This window comes from Mustela putorius, unplaced genomic scaffold (genome assembly GCF_011764305.1).
Source record: "Mustela putorius furo isolate JIRA1106 unplaced genomic scaffold, ASM1176430v1.1 tig00004189_pilon_pilon_pilon, whole genome shotgun sequence".
Taxonomy (NCBI): Eukaryota; Metazoa; Chordata; class Mammalia; order Carnivora; family Mustelidae; genus Mustela; species Mustela putorius.
In genome coordinates, this window is record NW_025422305.1 from 39,921 (window position 1) to 58,907 (window position 18,987).

At 41.7% G+C, this 18,987-nt stretch overlaps 1 protein-coding gene across 10 annotated transcripts in view; it reads right to left on the reverse strand.

Annotated features, from left to right (window-relative positions):
* The window catches only part of LOC123389913 (conserved oligomeric Golgi complex subunit 2-like), a 45,065-nt gene extending 27,840 nt beyond the window's left edge, over window positions 1–17,225 (reverse strand). For 3 of the 10 annotated variants that reach the window (XM_045072795.1, XM_045072798.1, XM_045072797.1), the window contains exons 1-7: window positions 15,831–15,849; window positions 13,536–13,616; window positions 11,822–11,925; window positions 10,517–10,828; window positions 9,456–9,564; window positions 8,453–8,632; window positions 251–378 (exon numbers count right to left, since the gene is read on the reverse strand). In XM_045072795.1, the coding sequence (XP_044928730.1) occupies window positions 251–378; window positions 8,453–8,632; window positions 9,456–9,564; window positions 10,517–10,764 (665 nt within the window). In that variant the 5' untranslated portion in view covers window positions 10,765–10,828; window positions 11,822–11,925; window positions 13,536–13,616; window positions 15,831–15,849. Of the gene's footprint in view, window positions 1–250; window positions 379–8,452; window positions 8,633–9,455; window positions 9,565–10,516; window positions 10,874–11,821; window positions 11,926–13,535; window positions 13,617–15,830; window positions 15,894–17,034 lie in introns of those variants that run through there. The other 7 variants (XM_045072792.1, XM_045072796.1, XM_045072794.1 and 4 more) reach the window with 6 other exon arrangements.
* Window positions 17,226–18,987: the final 1,762 nt, after the last annotated feature.

The following is an 18,987-nucleotide window of genomic DNA, read 5'->3' on the forward strand; positions in this document are numbered from 1 at the left end:
ATAGACAAGAGAAAAGCAGAGGCTCTGGAGTCACACAAATGTCACCGTTGAGATTCGTCCCCACTCTTCATTCCCTTCCCTGTAAACCCAGGCAAGCGACACCTGCCTCACAGCACTGGTAACAAATAGAGAAGAGCACACGTTCCCACGTTCCCGGGTCAGACAGGACAGCCAGGGATCAGCGGCACATGAGGAGGTGACAGGTGGTCACTAAACTGAGCTCAGGTGCATACACAGCAGTTTACGTCACCTTGAGATGGCTCCTCCTGTGACCTCTCGAAGAAGGCGGCAGTGGTGAGGAACGAACTCCAGGAACTTATTAGCATACATGATCTTCAGGCCGTCCGGATGAGACTCAACAATCTGCTCTACAATCACCTAGCAGAAGGAAGAGCGTTTTATTTTTATTTATTTATTTATTTGTTTGTTTGTGTTTTTGTTTGTTTTTAAAGCACCTAAAAGAGAAGTATGAACTATACACTACAGAGAAAAGAATCAAGTAAACCTTAAAAATGCACTTCGTTCTTCCTCCTCCCCACTCAGTATGCTTTCTAAACAGGAGGTAAGTAACAACGGCATGAAAATCTAGGTCCCAGGATTTGGGAATACTGCTCCAACCCTGGGGGACACAGAGGCTGAGGGACAGAGACTGGCCTGAAGCTAAAACATCACACACACTCATCTGCTTCCCTTCTGAGCTTAAAAGCGAAATACTGTATCTGCAGACAACAGCTCTGTACCATCTTCACCCTGGCCTTATCCTCTACCGTCTTCAGAACAGGGAAAGGGCTGAGATGGAAAGTGATGGAAGAAAACACATCTTATTTTGCTTTAGTATTTTATTTTATTTTTTTGGTGAGGCTGAGTTGCAGGAGGTGAATGACAAGCATACAAACTTAAAATACAAACGTGGCCACAGTTCATTTAACGACACGGAAACGTAAAGTACTTCCCTCATTTAGCATATTAGATTCAGTTCAATGAAAAGGGCATAAATTAAATAACTAAAATATTTTCATTTAGTGACAAAGAATAATGTGATCTTTTTCACCCCCACAGAGAGAGCTATGAACTATAATAGGATACATACAAAGAACTGACAGATCATTTACTTTTAGTAGTCTTTTTTTTTTTTTAATTTTTTATTTTTTATAAACATATATTTTTATCCCCAGGGGTACAGGTCTGTGAATCACCAGGTTTACACACTTCACAGCACTCACCAAATCACATACCCTCCCCAATGTCCATAATCCAACCCCCTCTCCCAAACCCCCATCCCCCGGCAACCCTCAGTTTGTTTTGTGAGATTAAGAGTCACTTATGGTTTGTCTCCCTCCCAATCCCATCTTGTTTTATTTATTCTTCTTCTACCCACTTAAGCCTCCATGTTGCATCACCACTTCCTCATATCAGGGAGATCATATGATAGTTGTCTTTCTCTGCTTGACTTATTTCGCTAAGCATGATACGCTCTAGTTCCATCCATGTTGTCGCAAATGGCAAGATTTCATTTCTTTTGATGGCTGCATAGTATTCCATTGTGTATATATACCACATCTTCTTGATCCATTCATCTGTTGATGGACATCTAGGTTCTTTCCATAGTTTGGCTATTGTGGACATTGCTGCTATAAACATTCGGGTGCATGTGTCCCTTTGGATCACTACATTTGTATCTTTAGGGTAAATACCCAATAGTGCAATTGCTGGGTCATAGGGCAGTTCTATTTTCAACATTTTGAGGAACCTCCATGCTGTTTTCCAGAGTGGCTGCACCAGCTTGCATCCCCACCAACAGTGTAGGAGGGTTCCCCTTTCTCCGCATCCTCGCCAGCATCTGTCATTTCCTGACTTGTTGATTTTAGCCATTCTGACTGGTGTGAGGTGATATCTCATTGTGGTTTTGATTTGTATTTCCCTGATGCCGAGTGATATGGAGCACTTTTTCATGTGTCTGTTCGCCATCTGGATGTCTTCTTTGCAGAAATGTCTGTTCATGTCTTCTGCCCATTTCTTGATTGGATTATTTGTTCTTTGGGTGTTGAGTTTGCTAAGTTCTTTATAGATTCTGGACACTAGTCCTTTATCTGATATGTCGTTTGCAAATATCTTCTCCCATTCTGTCAGTTGTCTTTTGATTTTGTTAACTGTTTCCTTTGCTGTGCAAAAGCTTTTGATCTTGATGAAATCCCAGTAGTTCATTTTTTCCCTTGCTTCCCTTGCCTTTTGCGTTGTTCCTAGGAAGATGTTGCTGCGGCAGAGGTCGAAGAGGTTGCTGCCCGTGTTCTCCTCAAGGATTTTGATGGATTCCTTTCGTACATTGAGGTCCTTCATCCATTTTGAGTCTATTTTTGTATGTGGTGTAAGGAAATGGTCCAATTTCATTTTTCTGCATGTGGCTGTCCAATTTTCCCAGCACCATTTATTAAAAAGGCTGTCTTTTTTCCATTGGACATTCTTTCCTGCTTTGTCGAAGATTAGTTGACCATAGAGTTGAGGGTCTATTTCTGGGCTCTCTATTCTGTTCCATTGATCTATGTGTCTGTTTTTGTGCCAGTACCATGCTGTCTTGATGATGACAGCTTTGTAATAGAGCTTGAAGTCCGGAATTGTGATGCCACCAACGTTGGCTTTCTTTTTCAATATCCCTTTGGCTATTCGAGGTCTTTTCTGGTTCCATATAAATTTTAGAATTATTTGTTCCATTTCTTTGAAAAAGATGGATGGTACTTTGATAGGAATTGCATTAAATGTGTAGATTGCTTTAGGTAGCATAGACATTTTCACAATATTTATTCTTCCAATCCAGGAGCATGGAACATTTTTCCATTTCTTTGTGTCTTCCTCAATTTCTTTCATGAGTACTTTATAGTTTTCTGAGTATAGATTCTGTGTCTCTTTGGTTAGGTTTATTCCTAGGTATCTTATGGTTTTGGATGCAATTGTAAATGGGATTGACTCCTTAATATCTCTTTCTTCTGTCTTGCTGTTGGTGTAGAGAAATGCAACTGATTTCTGTGCATTGATTTTATATCCTGACACTTTACTGAATTCCTGTATAAGTTCTAGCAGTTTTGGAGTGGAGTCTTTTGGGTTTTCCACATATAGTATCATATCATCTGCGAAGAGTGATAATTTGACTTCTTCTTTGCCGATTTGGATGCCTTTAATTTCCTTTTGTTGTCTGATTGCTGACGCTAGGACCTCTAGTACGATGTTGAATAGCAGTGGTGATAATGGACATCCCTGCCGTGTTCCTGACCTTAGCGGAAAAGCTTTCAGTTTTTCTCCATTGAGAATGATATTTGCGGTGGGTTTTTCATAGATGGCTTTGATGATATTGAGGTATGTACCCTCTATCCCTACACTTTGAAGAGTTTTGATCAGGAAGGGATGTTGTACTTTGTCAAATGCTTTTTCAGCATCTATTGAGAGTATCATATGGTTCTTGTTCTTACTTTTATTGATGTGTTGTATAACATTGACTGATTTGCGGATGTTGAACCAACCTTGCAGCCCTGGAATAAATCCCACTTGGTCGTGGTGAATAATCTTTTTAATGTACTGTTGAATCCTATTGGCTAGTATTTTGTTGAGTATTTTCGCATCTGTGTTCATCAAGGATATCGGTCTATAGCTCTCTTTTTCGGTGGGATCCTTGTCTGGTTTTGGGATCAAGGTGATGCTGGCCTCATAAAATGAGTTTGGAAGTTTTCCTTCCATTTCTATTTTTTGGAACAGTTTCAGGAGAATAGGAATTAGTTCTTCTTTAAATGTTTGGTAGAATTCCCCCGGGAAGCCGTCTGGCCCTGGGCTTTTGTTTGTTTGGAGATTTTTAATGACTGTTTCAATCTCCTTACTGGTTATGGGTCTGTTCAGGCTTTCTATTTCTTCCTGGTTCAGTTGTGGTAGTTTATATGTTTCTAGGAATGCATCCATTTCTTCCAGATTGTCAAATTTATTGCCGTAGAGTTGCTCATAGTATGTTCTTATAATAGTTTGTATTTCTTTGGTGTTAGTTGTGATCTCTCCTCTTTCATTCATGATTTTATTTATTTGGGTCCTTTCTCTTTTCTTTTTGATAAGTCGGGCCAGGGGTTTATCAATTTTATTAATTCTTTCAAAGAACCAGCTCCTAGTTTTCGTTGATTTGTTCTATTGTTTTTTTTTGGTTTCTATTTCATTGATTTCTGCTCTGATCTTTATGATTTCTCTTCTCCTGCTGGGCTTAGGGTTTCTTTCTTGTTCTTTCTCCAGCTCCTTTAGGTGTAGGGTTAGGTTGTGTACCTGAGACCTTTCTTGTTTCTTGAGAAAGGCTTGTACCGCTATATATTTTCCTCTCAGGACTGCCTTTGTTGTGTCCCACAGATTTTGAACCGTTGTATTTTTCATTATCATTTGTTTCCATGATTTTTTTCAATTCTTCTTTAATTTCCCGGTTGACCCATTCATTCTTTAGAAGGATACTGTTTAGTCTCCATGTATTTGGGTTCTTTCCAAACTTCCTTTTGTGGTTGAGTTCTAGCTTTAGAGCATTGTGGTCTGAAAATATGCAGGGAATGATCCCAATCTTTTGATACCGGTTGAGTCCTGATTTAGGACCGAGGATGTGATCTATTCTGGAGAATGTTCCATGTGCACTAGAGAAGAATGTGTATTCTGTTGCTTTGGGATGAAATATTCTGAATATATCTGTGATGTCCATCTGGTCCAGTGTGTCATTTAAGGCCTTTATTTCCTTGCTGATCTTTTGCTTGGATGACCTGTCCATTTCAGTGAGGGGAGTGTTAAAGTCCCCTACTATCATTGTATTATTGTTGATGTGTTTCTTTGATTTTGTTATTAATTGGTTTATATAGTTGGCTGCTCCCACATTGGGGGCATAGATATTTAAAATTGTTAAATCTTCTTGTTGGACAGACCCTTTGAGTATGATATAGTGTCCTTCCTCATCTCTTATTATAGTCTTTGGCTTAAAATCTAATTGATCTGATATAAGGATTGCCACTCCTGCTTTCTTCTGATGTCCATTAGCATGGTAAATTCTTTTCCACCCCCTCACTTTAAATCTGGAGGTGTCTTCGGGCTTAAAATGTGTTTCTTGGAGGCAACATATAGATGGGTTTTGTTTTTTTTTATCCATTCTGATACCCTGTGTCTTTTGACAGGGGCATTTAGCCCATTCACATTCAGGGTAACTATTGAGAGATATGAATTTAGTGCCATTGTATTGCCTGTAAGGTGACTGTTACTGTATATGGTCTCTGTTCCTTTCTGATCTACCACTTGTAGGCTCTCTCTTTGCTTAGAGGACCCCTTTCAATATTTCCTGTAGAGCTGGTTTGGTATTTGCAAATTCTTTCAGTTGTTGTTTGTCCTGGAAGCTTTTAATCTCTCCTTCTATTTTCAATGATAGCCTAGCTGGATATAGTATTCTTGGCTGCATGTTTTTCTCGTTTAGTGCTCTGAAAATATCATGCCAGCTCTTTCTGGCCTGCCAGGTCTCTGTGGATAAGTCAGCTGCCAATCTAATATTTTTACCATTGTATGTTACAGACTTCTTTTCCCGGGCTGCTTTCAGGATTTTCTCTTTGTCATTGAGACTTGTAAATTTTACTATTAGGTGACGGGGTGTGGGCCTATTCTTATTGATTTTGAGGGGCATTCTCTGAACCTCCTGAATTTTGATGCTCGTTCCCTTTGCCATATTGGGGAAATTCTCCCCAATAATTCTCTCCAGTATACCTTCTGCTCCCCTCTCACTTTCTTCTTCTTCTGGAATCCCAATTATTCTAATGTTGTTTCGTCTTATGGGTGTCACTTATCTCTCGAATTCTCCCCTCGTGGTCCAGTAGCTGTTTGTGTCCCTCTTTTGCTCAGCTTCTTTATTCTCTGTCATTTGGTCTTCTATATCACTAATTCTTTCTTCTGCCTCATTGATCCTAGCAGTTAGAGCCTCCATTTTTGATTGCACCTCATTAATAGCTTTTTTGATTTCACCTTGGTTAGATTTTAGTTCTTTTATTTCTCCAGAAAGGGCTTTTATATCTCTCGAGAGGGTTTCTCTAATATCTTCCATGCCTTTTTCGAGCCCGGCTAGAACCTTGAGAATTGTCATTCTGAACTCTAGATCTGACATATTACCGATGTCTGTATTGATTAGGTCCCTAGCCTTCGGTACTGCCTCTTGTTCTTTTTTTTGTGTTGAATTTTTACGTCTTGTCATTTTGTCCAGATAAGAGTAAATGAAGGGGCAAGTAAAATACTAAAAGGGTGGCAACAACCCCAGGAAAATATGCTTTAACCAAATTAGAAGAGATCCAAAATCGTGAGTGGGGAGAAAGGGGATAAAAAGAGGTTCAAAAAGGAAGAAAGAAAAAAAAAAAACAAAAAGAAAAGAAAAAGAAAAAAGAAAAGAAAAGAAAAGAATTTTAAAAAAAAAGAAAACACCTAAGAAAAATGTAAAAAAAAATATATATATATATTAGATAAACTAGTAAAAAATCGTTAAAAAAGAAAAAGGTAACAGTTAAAAAAAAAATTTTACCCGAAGGCGAGAGAAAAAAAAAAAAATGAAAAAGAAAAAATTAAATTAACTGCAAGACTAAAAAAAATCACAGGAAAAAAGCCATGAGTTCCGTGCTTGGCTTTCTCCTCCTCTGGAATTCTGCTGCTCTCCTTGGTATTGAAACCGCACTCCTTGGTAGGTGAACTTGGTCTCGGCTGGATTTCTTGTTGATCTTCTGGGGGAAGGGGCCTGTTGTAGTGATTCTCAAGTGTCTTTGCCCCAGGCGGAATTACACCGCCCTTACCCGGGGCCGGGGTGAGTAATCCGCTCGGGTTTGCTTTCAGGAGCTTTTGTTCCCTGAGCGCTTTCCGTAGAGTTCCAGAGGACGGGAATACAAATGGCGGCCTCCTGGGTCTCCGGCCCGGAGGAGCCGAGAGCCCAGGGCCCCACTCCTCAGTGCGCCCTCAGAGAACAGCGCCCAGTTACTCCCGTCTGCCTGACCTCCGGCCGCGCTCCGAGCTCACCGAGCCTGCGACCGGTTCAAGGTAACACGGAGCTGCGAGCTTACTGTCGACTCTGTCTCTGTAGCCGGCTTTCCCGTTCCTATACCCGCAAGCTCTGCGACACTCAGACACCCCCGATCCTTCTGTGACCCTGCGGGACCTGAGGCCACGCTGACCCCGCGTGGGCTTCGCCCCGGTTTAGCCTCTGGAGCGATGTCCCTCAGCGGAACAGACTTTTAAAAGTCCTGATTTTGTGCGTGGTTGCTCCGCCGCTTGCCGGGAGCCGGCCCCTCCCCCCGGGGTCTATCTTCCCGTCGCTTTGGATTCACTTCTCCGCCGGTCCTACCTTTCAGAAAGTGGTTGTTTTTCTGTTTCCAGAATTGCTGTTCTTCTTCTCTTCGATCTGCCGATGGGTTTTCAGGTGTTTGCAATCTTTAGATAAGCTACCTAGCTGATCTCCGGCTAGCTGAAGCAGTCTCAGCTTGCTACTTCTCCGCCATCTTGACTCCTCCCCTACTTTTAGTAGTCTTAATGAAGCTGAGAAGATTACTGAAATTAATCCTTCAATTTCACTTCTATCACTGGGATACTGTCTTGTTTTAAAACTGGAAGCCTTTCATCCTGAAGTCATGGTGGGTAGCTTTATACTTACCAGACAGAAAGAACACTCACACTGGCAGGTGACTGTTAGAAAGCCCTCAAACGCTGAGACTGGCTTCATGACTTCTGTCAGCCTGAACTAGATGAAACCGACGTTCTCTAAGTGGGAAGCTGCTGATTGCTGGCGGCCTCACATGGTGCAGCCCATACTCCAGCCGCTGAGATGCAGGATACACTGACTCCCTGTATTTAACTCTATCCTTATAGGTCAAGAACACTGAGTAACCAAGTTCTGGACTTAAGGTACTACCCCGCTAATTCGCCCTTCAAAGCCCTTTATCTTTGAATATTCCCTCCCTCCCACCTTCCTAGCCTGGCAAACTCCCCCATGGTCTTCAAGACTTAGGCCACATCAATTCTGCGAAGACGCCTCCCCTCATAGACTTTCCCTGCGCACAGAGCTGTCTTCCAGCTCCTCCAGTGGGCACGGGCACCTTGGTGGGGTCACGCTTTTCGGCAACTTCATTAACGTATAACTTATGGAAATGGAAATTGACCTGAAATGTTCTGATCCGTACCTTCTTCCTAGGCAAGTACCTCACCCCTACTAAATTAAGATGACCCCTGAGTTATGGCATCACTGGAAGAGACAAGAGCGCGTGCCTGATTCCTGCCATGCTGATGGGCTCCAAGCGGGACCAACCTTTTCTTACAACCAGAAGAGCAGGAACTAAGAGCATCTTCAAGGAAGAGCCCTGAGCTCTCTCGCACCCAGTCAAGAAACGAAGCCAGATTAGATGCTCTGTGTTTGTGGAATGAGGTACATGGGGGCACAAACCTCATCCATGTACGGTTTCACCAGTACTTGACCAACTGACGCCTCTGCATCCCGTGTCTTGTCAATTGTAGCATAAGTCCGGAGGCAGTGCCGTATGATGTCCACATTGGAAGTCTGAAGCCCTTCTAGCAACAGGCCTCCCAGGGACTGCTGCAGCATGGCCGTAATGTGGGCTATATGCTGCAAGAACAGAGAGACCATGAAAGAAGGTCCAGGCACAACAGTTTCTAAAAGCTCAAATATATGTGTATAATTTATATACATGTGTGTTATATATATAAAGCGAGCCTCTAATTCTACCAGAATATATGTAAGATTAAAATCCCAACATTTCCTAGAGAATAACAATGAATCTCTTCTCCCCATGATTGCTTTCTTTCTTTCTTTCTTTCTTTTTTAAAGGTTTTATTTATTTATTTGTCAAGAGAGAGCACAAGCACATAAGTAGGCACAGGCAGAAAGAGAAGCAGGCTTCCTGCCAAGCAACGAGCCCAAGGTGGCACTCGATCCCAGGACCCTGGGATCATGACCTAAGCCAGAGGCAGTGGCTTAACTGACTGAGCCACTGAGGCGTCCCCTCCCTATGATTTCTTTGAAAGTAAGTCGGCTTCATCAAAGTGAAGTTTAGACAATTACGGAACGACAAAAAGTTATTTGCCTCTTAAGCTATGGAGTAAATCTGACAAACGTGCATTTAAATCCAGTCAAGGGCTTTGGATAAATGAACTCTGACTACATCATATGATGTGTCAAGTTACATGAAATTCAGAATTAATTTTACTTGCATAGTTTGGAGACTACGCTTGTGTCTTTACACAAAATCTATCTAGTGTGACATAATGGAAGCAGGGTCCCAAGCAGGAGTTACTGAAAAAAAAAAAAAAATTCAAAGCTAGCTTCAAAATCCTGTAGAGTAGCAATTATCAGGGGGCAATGCTAGGTCAAACCAAAATCATCCAGGAAATTTGCAAACAGCAAATTGAAAATCGAAACCAACACTTACTGGTCTTACTTTGTCCAGAAGAGGCATGCCTTTGCTCTGAACAGCATGAAAGTGTAACTGGTTAAATTCTGTGGCAATTCTCTCCAAAATCTGTCTAGTCCAGAGAGGGCTAGTAGAGACAATTAGAGAAGTGTAATTCCCAAAGTTAAAACCTGCCACCCCCACTGACCCCCATGCCTTACAGAGCTCAGGCACCTGCACCTGCACGCCATCAATTTTCAGGACAAACTGTCTGTGCAGCAGGCCCCTGATGTGAGGGGTGAGGAGCGGGGAGGTCATAGAAGCCACCGACACAGCCTGGCCTGGGCCACAGGGCCCAGGCAAGGGGATGGAGCTATTTTAGGTCAGTGTGGGTACAGCTGCATGTTTCCACCACGTTTCTCGGGCTCTCCCATTCGTGCCCTTCTTCTCCCATTCTCTAACCCCCTCCTCTCTCTTGCCTTGTCCTACCGTTCATACGCGAATCCCCCTCTTCTTCTCCGCCTGCCTCATTCTCCCTCCCAAGTACCTCCCCAGTACCAACTACTGCTGTCTCCTCAATCAGCTAAAACTGACCGCCTAGCAGCAACCTGGGAAATCACTCAGAGCAGCGGACTCCAAGTTTACATTTACCCAACGGCAGAAAGAGCAAGCTAGGTGCTCCGGGAGCTGGTGAGAAATCACTCACAGTGCATCTGCCATCAAGTGGACTGGATACACTTCCCTCTCGCCCCCCACATTAGAAAGCGTCAACCCCATTCAAAAGGAAGCCGAACAGTGAAAGAAAGAAAAAAAACACAACAAAGGCCCCAAAGCCCCTGCTGGGCTCTATGAGGCATCCCACATCTGAGGATGGGCAGTCAGGTAGTGAGGAAACACACTGTAAGGAAACCCAAAAATGTCTGGAGACCTGCCACGGTGTGCCCCGTCCCAGAGCATCAGAACTGGTGTGGAGGGAAGGCAGGCGCTCGGCATGACCAATGCAGAAGCCTAATCCCAACCTCTACTGACTGATCCCATGCGCATTTCCTATTTATCCATATCTCGGCATTTCTGGGCCTGGCAGAGGAAGATGGATTTACCGTGTGCTGACACTGCTCTGGCTTTCCTGACTCCAGAGCTCAGAGCTGCTCTTCTGGAGAAAAAAGTCCTCCAAGGTAATTCTGAGCAAGAAAGCGCACAATGTCTGTTTATCAAGGACAGTGCTGCAAAGGGACAGGATTGTAGACACAGAGCTCACTGAAGTGTTTCTATCCGAGGAGCACAACAGCAACAGCAAAGACGGGAAGAACACTGGAGGGCCAGCTCCCCAGGGGCTGAACGTGGACATGGCTGGAGGGGCTGCAGGTGCTGCCAAGGGCCGCAGCAAAGCAGAGCCGCTGGAGACACACGGGCTGCAGAAGGGCCGCGTACAGACTGTCTGCTAATTGTGGACGAACCTGGGCAGAAACACGAGTACAACGGGCTAGAGACACAAGCACAGTGGAGGCTGACCACTTAGTTGAATGTCTTGATATGAAAGGGGGCAGAGACCTAGGACCAAAGAATCGCTTCCTTTGGGATGTGTCCGTTCTTAATCTCCATCATGAGACATGTGGAGCATATGGTCTCTCAAGTTCCTTCCAAATCTAAAACCTTAATTCCTAAAATTTAGAAACCTAACTCCGCCTGCAGGGGGAGGGACTGTTAGCCTCACACAACAGAGCACGCAGGGCACGCAGGGTACCAGGCGACCTTGACGCAGGCAGCCCAGCTGGTATGTGCAGAACCAGCCCGGGCTACTCCCACTGCACCACTGTGTGTCTCACGGTGCTGACAGGACCTAACTACTCATTTTCTGAGTCACTCATCTACCCTGGCTAATTGAAAATTCACACCAGGAAGGGAACAAGACAATCACAGTATAACAAAGAGAGCCATCATCTTTTTCCTATTTCATAAGCTTTTTCTTTCCTGTTTGTAAATTTCAACTGGATGTGTCCTATACTGTTTCATAATAATATAATGCTGGTGCAAAATACATCAATGGTAATACTCTGGGCATGTCTAGGAAAAAAAATGAGATGGAGAAAAACCAAGATGAATGGTAGGTATGCCTTAAAGATCAACAGGACTTTGCTAGTCCTCAGGGAAGGTGATTCCAAATATACTTTTCCACTGCAAGCATAATGAAGTTTTGGAACTCTGGTCTATAACCAAAGGGTTTATAGGAACATGTTATAGATTTCACCATTTCATGCTCTCCACTCTCCTGGAGCTACATTCTAGCCACAAACCTGGATTTTCTTCTTGTTTAGAAATGAATTCTAACTAAGCCGTCCCCACCTAATTAGACTGGATGTGAAGTATTAATTTATGTGCTACTTAGTTAAAAAAAAAATGCGTACCTGCTTGCTTCTAGTGCAGAGGTTTCTTTAGAACTTTGTGAATTTAAGATTTTTTCAATCTTTTCAACTGATCAAATAACTTGTATAAGCCTCAACACACACATCTATAAAAATAAAAATTAAGCAAAGAAAAAACGTCACCATCTTTACTCTTAATCATCTTTATTTCCCATGCTAAATGCAGGAAAATATAAGACCAAAAGTTAACTTCAAATATATAGGGCATGCTATATTTTGAATATTTCTATGAAACACAGAATTCTCAAGAATGCAAATCTTAGTTCTAGAATAAGCATACTTCCATATTCTATTGCAAGTTTATATAGAAAAAAAAAAACCCTAGACTTTGCTTTCTCATATTCTATACTCTTATTTCTTCTTTTCCCCATCCTGAATCTTTCTATGGGCATTTCTTTCCTATTTTTTTAAAAAGATTTGTTTATTTGAGAGAGAGAGAGACTGCATGTGCGCGTGCAGGGGAGGGGCAGAGGGAGAGAGAGAATCTCGAGCAGACATCCTGCTGAGCATAGAGCTCAATGCGGGGCTCAATCTCATGACCCTGAGATCATGACCTGAGCCAAAATCAAGAGTCGGACGTTTAACCAACTGAGCCACCAGGCGCCCCTCCATTTGTTTTCTTATGGCCCTTTATTCATGTTTTAACTTTGGCTTCCGATCGTACTGACCCTCTCAGTTTACATGTGCATATACCTATATGGCCAAGCACCAAATCCTTAAAGACCTTTTACACTACAAATATTATCAAAGAGGTTGAGGGACATTATGAAAACTCTCATCCTTAAAGAACAAAAAAATACAAAGTCATCCATTCAATAAATAGTTACGAACACCCCTGGGAGCTCGACATTCATTCCGACGGGGGGTGGGGGAGGAGGGGGACACAAGAAAATAAAGCAAGAAATACACCCTGCTCTCATAAAGCTTACTGTTTTGTCTGGAAGCGCATGACAAGCATTCTTTGGACAAAAGCTGTGAGGAGAACCAGAGGCGAATTAAACAGAAGGTCCCTCAAACAGGCTTTCTCCCCACTGAGATTTTAACTAATATGCTAATAATACACATAGAAAACATAGTACAGAGCAGCAGGCGAGAGTCAGAAGCCCAGACTCCCAATGCCCACTGTGCCCCTACATCGTTATGATCATGAATGACATCGGGGACACTTGAAACTGGAGATAGCACTAAGGGGCACACTCCCGGGGTGAGCCCTCAGATGTACAGAGCCGTTGCCTGTCTCACACACCTGAAACTAAGCCAACATCACATGCTAACTACTGCGAATCGAAAAAATTAAAGTGAACACCAGAACATAAAGAACACAGGATCAGAAAATAACAACAAACCTACGGCAGAATCCTGAGTTTGCTTTGGAAAGCCCACTTCTCCCCTAGTCTCTAATATAGGCCTATTTTCTTTACAGGGCCGCTGACAATTTATACAGTCGTTAACTGTCAAGGGCTGCACCGACAACAGTTATCACGGTTTCTTGTTCTGGAAAAAGTGGGTGATCTTGAGATTGTGTGGGTACCTCTGAAATTCTGTCTTATTATTTCAGGTAGATAACGTGACGTAATGCATAAAATGCACATGCGTGAGAGCTTTGAAAAAAAGCTGAATAGTGCTTACAAGTTCGTGGAGAAAAGAGGAGAGGGCTTCAATTGGCATGCAGCATAAGAAATCTACTGGAGGGTACCTTTTTCTTCCTTATGTCCTCTTGTTTACACATTCGTTCATCTACTGCCCGAATTCCTTCACTGAGTGATGACCTGAGACTCTTTAAAAGAATAATAAATAAAACGTATTACAGACATTGTTTTGTCACATTATCAAGTTCCTACATCTCATTCAATTCCACAGAACTTAATACCTGTGCACCAGTACTATGCAGATATTGACAAAAAAAAAAAAAAAAAAACATGATATACCAGACATAGTTACTGTTGAGGGAACTCATGATCTGGGGGCATAATGACATGAAGGCAGGGTCGCATGGCCAGAAGAAGAATGACACATATACAGTGAAATTTATGGGGATGAGGGGGCTTAGAATGGAGAACAGATAATATGAAGCAAAGTACAGGAGAGTCTGGAAATGAGACGGGGCTCGAATCGGACTCTGAAAGCCATGTGTACACAGCTGCCGAGGTGGGGAGGGGATGGGGAGCAGATGTAAGTGCACACACACTCAGGGGCAGGGTCAGACAGGCACACAGCCATGTGCACTGCAGGCTTCCTTCTGGAGAGAAGCAAAAATAGGAATGGACGGCCAACTTCACTGAGATGAGGTCTTTAGATTCTGCATATTTTGGAGAACGAGAGAATGTCAAAGCACTGATGCATGATGATGAAATGTGGGTATGGAAATACCAGGAATCAAGAATGAAGAACAGAAGACCAGAAAAAGGCAGAGCACAGAGGTAGAGAAACATGTCCAGAAGCTAATGAATAAAGAGATAATTCAGAATTAGGGCCAAAACAAAGGTTAACAGAAACAACTAGAATGAAGTAGGCATATCACAAAAATTCCACAGGAAGGTGAATTAATTCACTCCATCAACATTATGAAACACCTCCTGGACGTCAGTATGGTGGCAGCCCACAGGGATGCAATGAAGACAGATATAGTCGTATCCCTCAGTGGTCTGAGAATCTCACAGAACAGCTTCAGAGTTGGGACCAGAAAGGCAGGTCAGGCCTGTGGCTGAGCAGGACCAAAGTGGCCATAAAAACAGGCCATGGAAAAGGGAGGGGATACAGTGATGGCAGGGGGTGAGGTGGGACGGGAGCCTGTGTGAGTAGAGCAAATCTGCCTCCAGGGAGAGAAGAGTGGGAGGCCAAAGGAAGGCTAGGCTTGGGAAACAACACCACTATGAGGCCCCGGGAGGAAGAGGCACACCAAGGAGGCAGTGGGAGAGCCCCACAGCGGCTGGTGTGGAATCCATCAGCGGACCACGAAAATCCCTTTCATTCCAAGGAAAAGTACCTTTAACAAGATTTTGTAAAATTCAAATGAGACATAAACCATGGAAAGTATTGGCTACCTCAAGGCACAACTCAAGATTTTTACCTGTTTCATGAACTCTTTCCTGCCTGCCCCTCCCCTAGGCTTCTCAGCACTGATATTTCCATTACTCCGCATTTTTCTTGGTTCTAACCATGTACTGTGTCTTCCCTTAAATTATGTTCTCCTTATATTCTCTCTAGGATGCAGGCACTGTCTTAGGGGAGGGATGCACAAGGCCACTCAATCTAGAGGAGATAGACAAGGAAGGATGGTGTCGTTTATGACAAGTTTACGACAGGGCATCAGAACGGACAGAGGCAGTAAGTCAGGGCACCAGACACAGATGGGGGGTGGGGGGGAGACAGGGCAGCACAGTTTTCTGTTAGAAGTGATGCCACAACTGCCCCTCCACTGTTCACCCAGGTGGAGTTCCTATTCCCAATGGCTTAGAGGTGGGGAGTCCCATTCCCACAACAGAGATTTTTCTGAGAGAACATGCAAATGTAACATTTATTAAGTATTACATTTTATTTATATTATCCTTCAGTTCCATTAGGGATTACACAGTTTTTGTAGATCAGCCCAGGAACCTAACCACACGTAGATTACGTGGGGTGGGGGGGGGGATATTTACAAGATTACAAACTGTTAAAATACAAGTCATTCGTAAGTTAGAAACCACTTACATATGACCAAAGTGGCATTAATAAGTTGAATTTGGAAATATGCTTCCTCTCCCCTGACATTTTAAGGTTGTCTACTCTGAGAATATGTCTTCTTCAAATCGAACATGTTTTTTTAGGTTTTTAGCATATGCAAAAACAAAATCATTTACAACTCTTCTGAAGGTGAATATTATAATCATGAACCGTTAAAATACAACCACCAGTACCACCAAACTAACAGATGAAAAGAATTCTTAGAGAAAAGCCGACGAGGACAACAGGCGTCACAGCAGACTGTTTTCATTAATTGGGGACTTACCAGAACTTCTCGTAACTGTCCCAAAGGCACAGAAAGTTTATTGAGGGCTTTGTCCATGCCAACTTAAAGGCAAAACCAGGTTGGCACAAACACATCATGATAAGGAGTAATAGTGACGTATCTATTTAACGATCAAAGCAGTACCAGATTTAAGTTATTTTTTTGGCACAACCGTATTTTGCTACATAACTAGCTAAACAACAGAAGTGTTATTTGGCCATTAATGTTCATAGAATATGAAAAAAATCTGTTGAAATACATGAAACTATAAAAATAAGGGAAGTCATGAGAAACGGAAGTTTCCTTAAGAACAATTTGCCTTTAGATGACATTTTAAATGAATGTGAAAAATTTTCACAGAAGGTGAACAGTTCTCTGTCTGTAATTAATGATACTCAGCCAGCTGATGTGAAAGTCTGACGGGCTACGTCTCTCTTAAACAGTATTATAAGCCTTGAGAAAAATAGAAATTAAACAGAAGTAAAATTTTCTAGGTTTTTAATCCTATTGGGATATTTATCTTAGTGGTATATTTCCCCAAAGCAAATGTGCATCATTAATTTTAATGCTTCCTGAAATTCCCACGGAGCCGCAACTTTCTGTGCTTCTCTGGACAAACAGGTTTAAAACAAAATGAAGCATCAACAAGGAGACTTTTCTGCCAAGTAACAAAATTCAACATTTCTAAACGGCTTTTACAAACAATTGATAAGCTCACTGCAAATCATTCTTATATTTTTATAAAACCAAATTTTTTAAATATCAATATTGGCCAATGTTCCCTCAACCTAGCTCTGGCTAACAGATATACCTGGGAGTTAATTAAACATTGTAAGAGTGGTGGACATTTGCTCCTATAAATTAGTCTAAATCAAGGAAGACTTCAGGGTAATCACTTAGCAACTAATAAAACAACCCCTTGGGTATTATTATCCTTTACTTTTCACTGTTGACTAATGAATTTGAAACATAATCAAACTAGAGCAACCTTAAATGAATAAAAACTAAAACAAACAAAAAAATGTATTCCAAAAAGTTTAGTTCTTTTATTAATGAAATTGGTAATTTCTTCAAGTTTCTGGTGGGGTTGGTGGGGTAATCAACTGAAAGGTTTCTAAAAACTCTGCCCTTTTAATAAATATGAAGGAGAGAGAAAGTGTGTGTGTGTGTATATGTGTGTAGGACTTGTGAATTTCAGGTTTACCAAGTTTGTGGAAAGGTTGACAAAATCTGCATAATCCTTGTTGATGAGCTCCACCATGGCTGTTTTAAAAGTTTATAGTAGAGTTCCAGATCTCCTCTTAGTTCCTCCAGCTGGACACGCTTCCTACAGTCAGACACAACGTGATCGACGTCGAAATCTTCCTGAAAATCAAACCAGAGAGAAAAAATGATTGCACTGATACCACATTTTACATAGAAAAATTAAGATCAGAGAAAGAATAAGAGGCCGTATTACTGCAGGGGAACACACACAGAGACATCAGGGGGTCTGCTCACTTCCTAAGATTATGGGAAAGGGGGCCCCTCACCAAGACCATTCTCTCCAGTTGCCTAACTCTACAGGCATTTTATTTCTTTTAATTATACATTTCAAAGAGGCTCTTCTCAAAATAGAAACAGCTTTTTCTTCTTAATTTAATTTTATTTTTTTTAAAGTTTTTATTTATTTATTGGACACAGAGAGAAAGAGAGACCGCAAGTAGGGAGAGAGGCAGGCAGAGAGAGAGAAGGGGGAAGCAGGCTCTCCGCTGAGCAGAGAGCCTGATGCGGGGGGCTCGATCCCAGGACCCTGAGATCACGACCTGAGCCGAAGGCAGAGGCTTAACCCCCTGAGCCACCCAGGCGCCCCTTCTTCTTAATTTTAAAAGTAACAAATGTTCACTGTCAAACTTTCAACCAACCAAGAAATACTTATGTAAGAGAGAGAAAAAAAAATCACCCACTCTCTAATGCTCTGCAGTTAAGCACTGTTAATATTTATTTTTCTTCACTATTTTTTTTTTTTTTTTTTTTTTTTTTTTTTTTTTTTTTTTTTTTTTTTTTTTTTTTTTTTTTTTTTTTTTTTTTAATTTTTAAAATTTTATTAATTTTTTATCATGATAAGTATACTCTTTAATCCCCATCACCTATTTTCGGAATCCCCCCCCACCCCACCCCTGTTCTGGTTACCATCAGTGTGTTCTCTATAGTTAAGAGTCTATTTTTATTTTTCTCTCTCTCTCTTTTGCTCATTTGTTTTGTTTCTTAAATTTCATGTCTGAGTGACATCATATGGTATTTGTCTTTCTCTGACTGACTTATTTTGCCTAGTATTATATTCTTTAGTTCTCTTTTGCTGCAAATAACAAAATTTCGTTCTTTTTTAATGGCTGAATAATATTTCATTATACACACACAAACAAACACACACACACACACACACACACACATACCAACCACATCTTGTTTATCCGTTCATCTATCAATGGACACTTGGACTGCTTCCATAATGTGATTATTGTAAATAGTGCTGCAATAAACATTGGGGTTCGTGTATCCCTTTGAAATTAGTGTTTTTGTATTTTGGGGTTGAATACCGAGTAGTGCGATTGCTGGATCATAGGGAAGTGCTACTTAAAATTTTTGAGGAAACTTCATACTGTTTTCCACAGTGGCTGCACCAATTTGCATCTCTGCCAACAGTGCACTAGGATTCCTTTTTCTCTCTCCATCCTTACCAACACTTTCTCTCTCCATCCTTACCAACACTCTCTCCATCCAAACAACACAAGTTGTTTCTTGTATTTTTGATTTTAGCCATTCAGACAGATAAGAGGTGATACCTCTTGTACTTTTGATTTACATTTCCCTGATGATGAGTGATGTCGAGCATCTTTTCATATGTCTATTGGCCATCTGTATGTCTTCTTTGGGGAAACATCTATTCATGACTTCAGCCCATTTTTAATTAATTGTTTGTTTTTTGGGTGTTGAGTTGTATCAGTTCTTTATGTATCTTGGATACAAACTGTTTATTGGATATGTCATTTGCAAATATCTTCTCCCATTCAGTAGGTTGTCTTTTAGTTTTATTTGTTTACTTTGCTGTGCGGAAACTTCATTCTGTTGTAGTCCTGATAGTTTATTTTCACTTTTGTTTCTCTTGTCTCAGGAG